Raw genomic sequence first — 13,459 nt, forward strand, 5'->3', positions numbered from 1 at the left:
TGAGTGGTACGCAGTTCAGTCTTTATTCATGTGGAACGCAGTGCAATCTAAGCTATCCCTAATCACAATCTTGTCCTTATATATCCTGAGGCAGAAGAGTCAGGTCTGAAGAGGATGTACTAGGATAGGGGTTGGGGAGAAGGAAAAAGAGTGCAGAAACAATGAGGATTAAACCAATGCCCTGAAGGCAGGGTGGTACTTAGTTAACAGTGGTTATGTAAACAGAATACAGTGTTAAGCAGGGGGGATTAAACCAATGAAACAGAAGGGGTCTTAAAAGCAGAATTTAGAAGCATACCAACAGAGAAAGATAGAGGAGAGATAGAATTGAGAAATACCTGCAGAGAGACCAGATGGTGGTGCATCTGGTTGAGAACACACATTACAGTGTGCAAGAACCTAGGTTTGAGCCCCTGGTCCCTACCTGCAGGGGAAAAGCTTCATGAGTGGTGAAGCAGAGCTGAAGGTGTCTCTCTGTCTCTCTGTATCTCTTCCCTTTCCCTCTCAATTTTTCTCAGTCTCTATCTGATGATAAATAAATAAAAAGGAAAAAAGGAAAATAGAAAATGAAACACCTGTAGCATTGTTCTGCCACTCCTGAAGCTTCCATTTCCACAACAACTGGAAACCAGGGACTTGAAACTCAAGCAAGCCCCTGGTTTCTCACTCATGGTAATGTGTGCACTCTTCTGGGTGCACCACCACCCAGTAATTTTGGTGTAGTGGTTACCATGGATGCAAAACAATGGAAAACTTCTTGGGATTTTTTTTTTTTTTGGGTGCAAGTAAACATCTTCCCCACTCACAATTTATCAGCTGGGAGAAAGTCTAAGAGCAACTCTTCAAAGTTAACTATAGAAGTTGGAACATTCCAACTCCCCTAGCAAGCTCATCAGGCCCACCTCTCATGGACATTGATTTCTTGGGATCCTTGGGGACTCAAAGTCTGTAGATTGGCTTGTAATATTTTCATGAGTTCCACCTAGATGAGGGGATTTGAGTGGTAATTCTAGTGGTTCAGATAAATAAATTGAAACAGAGGCAAAATAAAAGACCTCAGAGGACTTACCTGCACAGGTTCAACTCCAGAACAGGAAGATTTTCTTGCATTCTGAAATGCTATGTTCACTGAGAAAAATGACTTAAATGCAAAGTCAACCTGCCTGCTTATTTTCTGGAGGTAAAGGCACTGCCAGTTTTTAAATCAGTGAACATGGTTTCTCAGAAAGCACATTAACATCTTAATTAGAGGAGCTGTTGGGCCCGCTACCTGTGATTCCAGAAAGGTCGCAGCCACCACTAAATATCTCCGTTATGTTCAAGGAATGTAAGGCACCTTTGAAGTCTAATTTGTGTTCTATTTTGAATCTGTAAAAAAAAAAGGGGGGGGGGTTAAAGTTCTTTAAACATTGCACAGATTTTCTAGAGAACATTTTTTCTGTTTGTTTATAAGATGGAATACATGGAAGAGATGAGATTGTGAAAGCTTTCATTTTTCCTTTTTTTTTAATTTTTAAAAATGTATTTATTACTGGATAGAGACAGAAAATTTGACAGGAAGGGGGCGACAGTGAGGGAAAGAGACAGAAAGATATCTGCAGCCCTGCTTCACCACTCCTGAAGCTTTCCCCCTGTAGGTGAGGACCAAGGGCTTGACCCTGGATCTTTTCCCACTGTAATGTGAGCAGTTAAACAGACACACCACCACCTGGCCCCTGAGACCTTTGGTTTTCATTGTGCACATGACTTTTCCACACATTGACATTTTTTTTTCCCTGTTCCTCTGAGTAGTTCTGGGTTGCTAATCACTTACTTCTGAATGGATGCTTAGTGGAAAGGGAGAAGTGACTACTGTAATTTTTAAAGGACTCTATTTAATTATTATTTTCATTTGTTTTTATAGAACTGGGACCTCACTCCCCAGCTGGGATCACTCTGAGCCATTTAATTTTTTCAATTCTCATTTATTTGTTGGATAGAGACAGAGATAAAACAAGAAGGAAAGGGGAGAGAGAAAGGAAAAGGGAGGGAGGGCAGAAAAGAGTGAAAGAGAGAGGAGAGAGATACTGAGAATATACAGAATTAAAGCTTCCTCCAGTGTCATATCACTTCCAGTATGGTATTAGGGGCTTGAACCTGAGCCAGGAAAATTATAAGCAGGTGTCTCTGATTTATTTATTTATTTGCCATCAGGCTTATTGTTGCCATCAGTGCTTGCATGATGAATCCACCATTCCAAGTAGCCATTATTTCACCCATTTTTTGGGTAGATATAGTTAAGAGAAGTTAAGAAGAAGAAGGAGGAGGAGGAGGAGGAGGAGAAGGAGAAGGAGGAGAAGGAGAAGAAGGAAGAGGAGGAGGAGGAGGAGGAGAAGAAGAAGGAAGAAGAAGAAGAAGAAGAAGAAGAAGAAGAAGAAGAAGAAGAAGAAGAAGAAGAAGAAGAAGAAGAAGGAGAAGAAGGAGAAGAAGGAGAAGAAGGAGAAGAAGGAGAAGAAGGAGAAGAAGGAGAAGAAGGAGAAGAAGGAGAAGAAGGAGAAGAAGGAGAAGAAGGGGAAGAAGGAGAAGAAGGGGAAGAAGGGGAAGAAGGGGAAGAAGGGGAAGAAGGGGAAGAAGGGGAAGAAGGAGAAGAAGGAGAAGAAGGAGAAGAAGGAGAAGAAGGAGAAGAAAGAGAGAGGTGGCACACCTGGTTGAGCGCACATTACAGTGCGAGCCCCCAAACCCCACCTGCAGGGGGAAACCTTCATGAATGGTGAAGCAGGGGCTATAGGTGTCTCTCTGTCTCTCTCCTTCTCCATATCCCCCTTCCTTCTCAATTTCAGGCTATCTCTGTGCAATAAATATATAAAGACAATTAAAAAGAGAGAGAGAGACTGGCAACACTGATTCACTGCTTATGAACTCCCCCCACCTCTGCAGGTGAGAAACCTGTACACACTACTGTCTTCATCAACCCTTATTTATTTTTATGAAAGATACCAGTGTACGACTCAGTCCTGGCATATATCAATAGCTCTACTATAAATCAAACCTAATCGTTGGGCATTCAAGCCCTGTGCTCTAAAATTGAACTACTTTTCCTGGCCCTTGAGCTGCTCTAATTTTTTCCTTTTTGTTGAGAGGGTTAATGCTTTATTCACTGGCATATGCATACAATTTCATTATACACCAGGTCTCCAAAGTCTTCCCCCTGCCCTCCTCTCCAGAGTCCTTTACTTTGTGGTAACACACTGTGTCCAGTCCATGTTTGACTTTGTATTCTCCCTTCCCATTCCTACTTTATTATGTCCCACTAATAAGTGAGACCATTTAATATCAGTTCTTTTCTTTTTGACTTATCTACACTCAACATGATGCAAAGGAGACATCATTTTTAGTAGCTGAGTAGTATTCCATGATGTATAGATACCATAATATTTTTTAGCCACTCACCTGATGTTGAACATCACTATCATGCAGAAAAATGAAATGAGACTACCACCTAACACCATGCACCAAAATTAACTGAAAAATTGATCAAAGATTTGGATACTAGAACTGAAACTATAAAATATACAGAAGAATATAATTCAGGACCTGTCAAAACCTTTCAGGACCTTAAAATTAAAGTCATATTTGGAGACTTCTCCCCATGGGTAAAGGAAATAAAAACAAAAATGAACAAGTGGGACTATATCAAATTAAAAAGCTCCTATACATCAAAAGAAATTCCACAAGGATAAACAGGAAAACTAGTAAGTGGGAAGATATTTGCACACTATACTTCAGACAAGAAGCTTATATCAAACTTATACAAAGAAGTCATACAGCTTAAGAAAAAGGAAAAGAACAGTCCAATAAAAAGTGGGCAATAAATATAAATAGATGGTTCTCTTAAAGAAGAGTGACGTGACGCATGGCTCATAGATATATGTGGAAATTCTCCAATTCACTCATAATTGGAGCAATGCAAGTTAAAACCACATTGAGATTACACCTCACACCTGTGAGAATGGGTTTCATCAATAAAACCAGAGAAGATAAATGTTAGAGAGGACAAAGAGAGAGAGGAATTATACAACACTGATGGTTGGAGTGCAAACTGGTACAACCACTATGGAGAACAGTATGGAGAATCCTTAAACAAATATAAATGGAAATACCTTATGATCCAACAATTCCACTATTAGGCATATACCCAAAATAAATAATTCTGCAAAGACAATGAGCCAGCTGAGGCAAATATTTGCAGAAGCTAAGTTCTTTCTGAGTAAAATAAGACATGCTCATGGAAGATGAGGAATCAGCTCAGAAACCTCAGGGCAAGCACACTAAAATGAGTGAAAACAGCCCATCTCCTGCCAACTCTCTTCAACTTCTCTTCAAGTCCCTGCTAAGAAAGATTATGAAGTGTGTTGGTTTTAAGGCTTCTCACCTTCTGCTTTCATTATCACATTCTCTCTAAACTGAATGAGAAAAATTGTAAAATCCTCATCTCCAATAATGCAAATCACATCAATATACAGTGATGCACATGGAATAGCATACTTCTTCCAGAATTTGTGAGTGTTAATAGTTATCCCAGAAGTGGTTTGTTTCTCTTTTTCTGTTTTCATCACCACTTTCTCTTTTGATACTGCATAAAGCACATGCTTATAAAGGTGGAGGAAAAAAAGTTATAGTCTACCTATAAATTAGCTATTTTTAATATCATAGTCCAAAGAATTATTTTATATATTTGTTTGTTTACTTTATTTGCCTGCAGGGTTATAACTGGGGTTCAGTGCCTGCACAAGAAATCCACTGCTCCTGGAGGCTATTTTTTCCATTTTATTGTCCTTGTTGTTTATCATTGTTGTTGCTATTATTGTTGTTGTTATTTATGTCATTGTTGTTGGATAGGACAGAGAGAAATCGAGAGAAGAGAGGAAGACAGAGAGGGGAAGGCAAAGATAAACACCTTACAGACCTGCTCCACCGCTCGTGAGGCAACTCCCTTGCAGATGGGAAGCCAGGGGGCTCTAACTGGGATCCTTGCACCAGTCCTTGCACTTTGTGCTATGTGCACTTAACCCACTGTCCCACTGCCTGGCCTCCTTCCAAAGATTTTTTTTTATAATAATGACAAGATAATGCAAAACTTATTATAACTTCTAACAATGTCTAATTATCCCCAGAGTCATTTAATGAACACTCCAGCTTACAATATAGTCCAATAAAAAGCACAGCAATAGAAACCTACAAAATCATTTAATAAAATACATCTACAGCCAATTTCCAATTATGCATAATTATCCATAATTATTGCAGCCTTGACTAGCCAGGTGTGAAGTAACACTTCCAAGTACTGGATTCTTAATATAGATTATAGTGTCTAATCTCTACAAAAACCCTAAGAAGTTGGCAATATTATTCTTACTAACATGGAAGTGGAAGCTTAAGGAGGTTGATTTTCAGGCCAAGGTTAAGTGAGAAGCAAGAGCTAGAATTCAAACTCAAATTCACGTGGAGTCAAAGCTAGTGTGCCTTTTAACAGCAGCAAAATAAAATAAAATAAAATAAAATAAAATCACAATATTGACCATTTGCAAAATATGCACACAAAGTACAACATATGAAGTGCATGTTTTTAGAATATACTACCAACCACTGTCCATCTGCCTAAGAGACAGCAAATTTCTTTTTTTTAAAAAAAATATCATGTTATAGGTGCCTGGCAGTGGTGCACCTGGTTAAGTGCATACAGTACTAATAAGTGCAAGGATCTGAGTTCAAGCCAATATCCCCACCTGCAGGGGGGACACTTTACAAGTGGTGAAGCTGGACTGCAGATATCTCTCTGTCTTTCTTCTCTCTATCCCATCTCCCCTCTCAATTTCTCTCTTTCCTATCCAGTAAGATGGAAAAAATGGATGCCAGGAGGGGTAGATCTGTAGTGCTGGCACTAAGACCCAGTGATAACCCTGGAGGCAAAAAAAAAAAAAAATGATGATGATTTTTATTGAGGAAAGAGTGACTTACAAAACAATTGGCGCATGAGTTCGGTTTTTCATCTTGCTGTGGTAGATGTTTTCATACTGCTCCCACCACCAACCTGAGTCTCTCTGCATCATTGTATACCAGATATCAGGGGCTCTCCCCCAACTTAAACACACCTGTTTTAATTACAGTTTGAAAACAGGTAAAGTCACCAGGAAACGAAAGAAAGCAATTCCGATTTTTGAGTTAGCACAAAGCCACTGGCTTGGTCTGCAGGGTATTTCTGTGGGTTATGTCAGTAGAGAGCTTGTCCCAATAACTTATCTGTAGTGAGAGTCTTCATCCATCTGTGCTTTTGAACAGGAAGTGAATTATCTATCACAGAACATGTAAGCCATCAAAACAATAAGGAAGTATGGCAATGCACAAAGGGTTGTGCCTATCTCCCAAGACTTAGTTGAATATTAGTAAGTTCATTTTGAAAGCAATTGGGCTTCCTTATCTATGAAATATATTATCTAAGCAAATCAGACTTAAGAACCAGGGCATTTCATATTAACATGGAAATGCTAATGCTTTACATTAAAGTGTAACATAAACAAATACCACATGTACCAGATGACCACTTTTCCCCATACACATAATCAAAAAATACAGTCTTGAAGTACTTCTTAGAGAAGAATTTTATATCTAACAACTGTGTGTGAGGCCCTTCCTCTTAAGGAAATTTGGCTTCTAAACTGATTAGAGATCTTATTTTGCATTGAGGCAAAGTAACATAATTACTCTAGCTGCTATCTGATTGCAAAAAGACTTCCCTAATAAGATCTCCAGAGAGCTGCAGATAATAAAGATTTGAAAGTACCTTAGTGGTTTCAGACTATACTGCATCTCATTAGCCTTTATTCTAAACTAGTTACATATCAAAAAAGGAATGAGAAACACTGGTTAAACAGCAAATGCCAACATAAATATCTTCACTATATTAATGTAAATAGTTACATTCTTTCCTACTGTTGCTTACACAAAAGCATTCTTATGATTAATTTTCTCTTTTTGGCATCTACTAAAAATCATAGCCAAGAAGACTTCTACAATAAGCTAGAATTTGATAAAGTTGGTCTTATAAGTGGAGCTGTGTCGGCCACAATTCATATATTATGTTGAGGTCTTTATGCCTGCCAAACTATAATGGCAGCTGATTTGGGAATAGGGTCCTTGGAATTATCATTAGTGAAGTTGTACTGGAGTAGATCAGGTGTTTAATCCAACAGGACTGGTGTCCTCAGAGAAAAAGGACAATACAATGTAGTGAGATGGTCATGGGACATCAAAAGCAAATAGTCCAATGTGTCCCATTGTCACTGTGGAATTGTCAAGAAGAGTTTCTGGAAGAATCTTAAATAGAGCATGGACCTGTTGGCACCTTGTCTTTATACTCCTAGCCTCCAGAGATAATGCGAGACTGTATTGTGAAAAATGTAGTATTGAATAATAAAAAAATTGTCAGTCTACCCAGATATATTTATTATGCACTCCTAGTTTGATCTTTTCTGCACTAAATACATTTTAAAATTTATTTATTTTTATTTATTTATTTTCCCTTTTGTTTCCCTTGTCTTTTTATTGTTGTTGTAGTTATTATTGTTATTATTGATGTCGTCGTTGTTAGATAGGACAGAGAGAAATGGAGAGAGGAGGGGAAGACAGAGAGGGGGAGAGAAAGATAGACATCTGCAGACCTGCTTCACCGCCTGCAGGTGGGGAGCTGGGGGCTCAAACCGGGACCCTTCCGCTGGTGCTTGTGCTTTGTGCCATGTGTGCTTAACCTGCTGCAATACCGTCCTACTCCCGCTAAATACAATTTTTAGTGAATATTTTCCTTTCATGAGAAAAATGATATGTTTGGGGAGACAATGTTTTTCAGAACTTAGAATCCAAGATCTTAGTCTTCAGGAAACATAAAATAATAATTGTGTTGATAGACTAAAATTGCTCACAAGCCTAGCACATTTAATTCGTACCTTTAAGAAGTCAGAACACATGTCTTTTGAGTAAAAAAGTGAATCTATGAAAAATGTTCTCTTAATGAGACTGGATAATTTATGAGAAAACAACCCTCCATCCAGTGGAATTTTTTAAATCTTATTCTTTCTCTGTAGGGAACCTACCAGGATAATGATTGGTGTTCTAGATCTCATTAAGCTGCACTTATAGAAAAGAGGAGGGACTTCGCCTGAATTCCCAAAGGGAATGAAGCAGGGAATGGGAAGATGAATTCTGGCTTCTGAGCTATCTAAAATTAGATAAACCGAAATAGAATAGAATATGTTTCCTGAAAAATACTGATATGACTTAACTCAACAGTACTCATTCAGTACATATGACATACCATGAAATGTATTTAGGGACAGGGAAAGCAAAAACAACAATGGGAGAAACTGCCCCATTCTCCAGAGGGAGGCTGGGTCAAGATACTCATACTCTGCCACTCAAGGAAGACTGGTCCTAGAATGAGTGCAGCCTAGAATGTTCCCAGCTATGACCATGGGCTCACAGCTCAGACTGACAGGGATGCACAAGTTACACAGGCTCCTGTGCTAAATATTAACAGACATGGGCCCTAGGTCAGATCAATGGAGTTTACAGTTAATGGCATTAATATACTTTCCTAATATTTGGAAGCTACTGTCTGCCCTAGTCCAACTTTCTAGTCCTAATCCCAACTCTGAGACCACATTTCCAGACAATACTTTTAGCCCACTTGCATATAAACTGTCAGGCTCAAGCAATGAGCTAAAGCCATGAGCCTGTTGGAATATTCCTAAAACAGATTTCATAGTTTCTTTCCACAAGAAAACCCTTAGTTCCATTTTCTCTATTAATACCTTTAGATTTCTATTAAACTATTTTCCTGATATATATATATATATATATATATATATATATATATATATATTTATATATGCCACTTTTCAGCAACAAAGTTGCAGATGCTACCATGATGCCATCCTTACTACCTTGAACAGATGACCTCACCAATGTGTCCCAGAACCTCATCTCTCCAGAGCCCTATCCCATCAGGGAAAGATAGAAACAGGCTAGGGGTATGGAATAACATGCTATAATCCATGTTCAGCTGAGAAACAATTACAGGAGCCAGAGCTCCCACCTTCTGCACCCCATAAATATCCTTGATTCATACTCCCAGAGGGATAAATAGAAAAGCTTCCAATGGAGGGGATGGGACATGGAACTCTGGTAGTGGGAACTGTGTGGAATTGTACCCCTGTTATCTTACAATCTTGTCAGTCATTATTAAATCACTATTTTTTAAGGGACTTGGCTGATGAAATAACTCACTTAGGGCACTGCTTTACTATGTGCATGACCCAGGGTCAAGCTCAGTACCCACTGCATTAAAGAAAGTTTTTGTGCTGAAGTCTCTTTCACTTTCTTTCTCTGCTTCTATACCATTTTGTCTCTATTTAAAAAAAGGGGGTGAGGGCAGGCTGGATGTAAGAGAGACAAACCCTGACTCAGAGTTCACATCTTTTTGTTTTTTTAATATTCATTTATTTATTTGTTATTGGATAAAGAGTGAAATTGAGAGGCAGAGGGAGAGAGACAGAGAGATACCTACAGTCCTGCTTCACCATTCATGAAGCTTTCCCCTTGCAGGTGAGGATCAGGCACTTGAACCCAGGTCCTTTCACACTGTAATGTGAGCACTTAACCAGGTGTTCCACCACCTGCCCTCTTAAGTAGGAGAAGCAACATAGCAGAGAATAGGCAGGAAGAATATAAATGATTTTTAATTTATTTCTATAGGTATTAAAGATTGCTCAATTCATAGGTGATATCGTATAAAGAACAAAAAAAGGGATTCAGGTGGTAGCACAGTGGGTTAAGCACAGGTGGTGCAAAGCACAAGGACCGGCGTAAGGATTCCGGTTCAAGCCCCCGGCTCCCTACCTGCAGGGGAGTCGCTTCACAGGCAGTGAAGCAGGTCTGTAGGTGTCTGTCTTTCTCTCCCCCTTTCTGTCTTCCCCTCCTCTCTCCATTTTTTTCTGTCCTGCCCAACAACAATGACATCAATAACAACAATAACTACAGCAATAAAACAACAAGGGCAACAAAAGGGAATCAATAAATAAAATAAATATTTTTTAAAAAAGAAGAAAAAAAAAACAAGACAGGCAGGAATGAGAACAGAAATGACAATGTTATGTAATAAGTGCTACAATGCAAATATGCATAAAATTCCAAGAAATAGAGTTAAAGAAAGGTTACATCAAATTATTCATAGTGGGAATGTCTGCACTGAATTGTTAATTGTGAGGCAAACTTGAAAGATGTATGAGAACTGACTGCTTAAACACTATGGAGATGAACCTGTGAGACACTGAGCAGGAAGTGTGAACAGTGTTGAGTCTCAAAATGGCTACCTAGTTGGTGCCAACTGGACAATAACAGAGAAGAAAGACAGCCGTCACTTACTCAGTATATTGCATCTCTCTAAACTCAGTCTGTGAGGAGATCAAGGTCAAAGCTACCAGAGAATGATATCTCATTGGAAAAATGACTTAGAGTTCCGGCTAAGGATTCGAGTTAAGTCCACCTTTTAAGGAAAATTGTAACTTGTTTGAGGGAAGAAAATGAGCTTTCTTTTACTGTTGTGGTTAAGTTTAGAAAAAAAATGTATGAGAGTGAGCAGTGTTAGAAGGGAATAAAGAAGGAAAATAGCAGTGGTTGGTGGGTTAAGCGCACATGGTACAAAGCACAAGTACTTACACAGGGATCCCAGTTCAAGGTCTGCAGGTGTCTTTCTCTCTCCCTCACTATCTTCCCCTCCCCTCTCAATCTCTCTGTCCTACCTAATAAAATGGTAAAAATGGTCACCAGGAGCAATGGATTATAGGTGCAGACACTGAGCCCCAGAAATAACCCTGGAAGCTTAAAAAAGAAGGAAGGAAGGAAGGAAGGAAGGAAGGAAGGAAGGAAGGAAGGAAGGAAGGAAGGAAGGAAGGAAGGAAGGGAGGGAGGGAGGAAGGGAGGGAGGGAGGGAGGAAAACATCTTAACAGCTTACTTGGGCAGGGATGGGGTGGCACACTTGTTTGAGTGCACACTTTACCATGCACAAGGACCTAGGTTCGAGCCCCAGGTACCCACCTGTAGGGGAAACACTTCATGAAGCAGGTGAATATCTATTCTCTCCTTCTCTAACTCCCCCCACCACAACTTTCAATTTCTGTGTCCAGTCAAATAAAAATAGAAAGAAAAAGGAAAAAATAATGTTCACTGGGAGTTGTGGATTCAAAGTGCAGTCACTAAGCCCAAGCAATAATCCTGGTGGCAATTTTAAAAAATAGCTCAGTTGGGTATTGTGCTGCTTTACCATGTAAGAGAGAGAGAGACACTTTGGACTAAGCTTTGATGCTGCAGTCAGTCTCTCTCTCTCTCTCTTCTCTCTTACACTCTGAGAAATTCTGCCTAGAGAGGTGAAACCTCAGAGATAACCAAGGGGAATAAAAGTATTTTCTGGAGATGGAATATGATTAATAATATTTTCATTAAGAAATTAATGTCACAGGGAGATAATACATTGTAGCTATGTAACAACTCACTTGTAAATCATTAATTTCCTAATGAAATGATTCAAACATTTAAAAAAAGGGATTGGTAATATTCCTATTTGCCCTAACAAACCCTCCTCCCTTTTTTTGTCCTCCAGGGTTATTGTTGGGGCTCAGTGCTTGCTCTGTGAATCCACTACTCCTGTGGCCATTTTTTCAATTTTTTTTCTTTGATAGGACAGAGAGAAATTGAGGGTGGGGAGATAGAGAGGGAGAGAGACGCTTACAGACTTGCTTTACCACTTGTGAAGAGACACTCCCCCACCCCACCTCCTGCACCCCCACAGGTGGGGTGTCAGGGGTTCAAACTGGATCCTTGAATAGGTCCTTGTGCTTCATACTATGTACGCTTAACCCAGTGAGCCACTGCCCCACTCCACAGTTTCCATTTTGTACTACCTACAGTGGACTATAGGGCGGTTCATAATTCAGTGTTTGCTAGAGTCAAATGTGACTGAACATATTTTAATTTTATAATATGTAATGTAGTATCCAAAGTATACTGGAAATGTTTGGGAAGCTTGATTTTCTTTAATCATAATAAAAGATAAATATTTCAAATTCCAATAGGAAAAATATGAGAGGTAAGTAAATAATAAAAACACAAACATTCCTTTTAATCTTAACAGTCAATTTTTTTAACACTGCATGCTTAAGAATTTCATACTGAACACCCCAATTCAGTTATTCCCATGAGAAAAACAGTGCTAGTGTGGTTCACGCCTGTCTTTCTATCACTGAAGTGAATGTGATTTCAATGCATTGTTCTTTTTATGTTTGTCAACAGCATTCTCAAACACTTGTTATCTTCCACCCAACTATTCAAATGCCTCCATACATAAAATCCTAAGAGCCAGAACCACAAAATGGTAACACTAACCTAGGGAGTCTTATATCCACTTCTTCCTCTCGCATCTCAGAGAACCATTTCCAGATTTGATGAGCAGTAATTTGCTTTTCTATATCTTCTATGTTTATACCTTCTGCAGGAAGTATGATGTTTAAGCTAAAGTCATCACCTTTGAAAGGTAATTCCAAAATTTGGTAGCCCATGGATGCTTCAGAAAAATAACCTTAGGGACAGAGAAAATGAAAGATCTAGTACTTTGGCAATCCCCAAAGTCAAATTTTGGAACGTGTTTTTCTCATCTTACCATATCTTGTTCTCAGAAATGCCTTCATCATTGGAATGTTTACTGTTGCACCATCTCTCTTAGTGAAATTCATCAGTTCTGTATCTTCTTTTCTGAATTTCTGTTTCCAATCCCCCTTAAAATAAATAGCATTCACTAGGACAAGCCGGGTCAGAGGTCCAAATTCTTGTTCTGAAAACATGTCTTTAATTTTTCCTGTTAAAAGTGTAAAACAGGAAACAGAAAGAAATACAGAAGTATGGCCAAGCTGCTATAAATAGAATTCAGGCAAAAAAAATATTTTAAAAATCAGCTACAGATAAGATGCTATGCCATCTAAATCTGGTAATTTTGAAAGGAAAATATAGCATTTTTAAATATTTATCTTAAAAGCAAGAACAATGGGATTTTATTAGAAAATTAGACATAGGAGATTATTCTAGGCAAGTCGGGATAGACATCGTCAAAGGGAATCCACTGGCTCTCTTCCATTATTTGTATAAAACGCTTTTCTTTCTTTTGTTTAATATTTTACTTATTTATTACATAGAGATAGAGAGAAATTGAGATGGAAGTGGGGAGAGAGAGTGAGAGAGAAAGAGAGACACTGGCAAAAGTTTCACTGCTCCTAAAGTTTCTCCCTTGTAGGTGGAGTTGGGGGTTTGAAGCCAGATCCTTGAGCATCATAGAGTATACACTCAACCAGGTGCACTACCACCCAGCCACTTTATGAA

The 13,459-nt window shown here is 38.9% G+C and overlaps 1 protein-coding gene across 1 annotated transcript in view; it reads right to left on the bottom strand.

Annotated features, from left to right (window-relative positions):
- SERPINI2 (serpin family I member 2) overlaps nucleotides 1-13,459 on the bottom strand; it is a 45,288-nt gene that overhangs the window by 26,005 nt on the left and 5,824 nt on the right. Inside the window, exons 3-5 of the mRNA XM_007523642.3 lie at nucleotides 12,747-12,941; nucleotides 12,473-12,665; nucleotides 1,271-1,368 (exon numbers count right to left, since the gene is read on the bottom strand). Of these exons, the coding sequence (XP_007523704.1) occupies nucleotides 1,271-1,368; nucleotides 12,473-12,665; nucleotides 12,747-12,941 (486 nt within the window). The remainder of the gene's footprint in view (nucleotides 1-1,270; nucleotides 1,369-12,472; nucleotides 12,666-12,746; nucleotides 12,942-13,459) is intronic.

This window comes from Erinaceus europaeus, chromosome 14 (assembly GCF_950295315.1).
Source record: "Erinaceus europaeus chromosome 14, mEriEur2.1, whole genome shotgun sequence".
NCBI lineage: Eukaryota > Metazoa > Chordata > Mammalia > Eulipotyphla > Erinaceidae > Erinaceus > Erinaceus europaeus.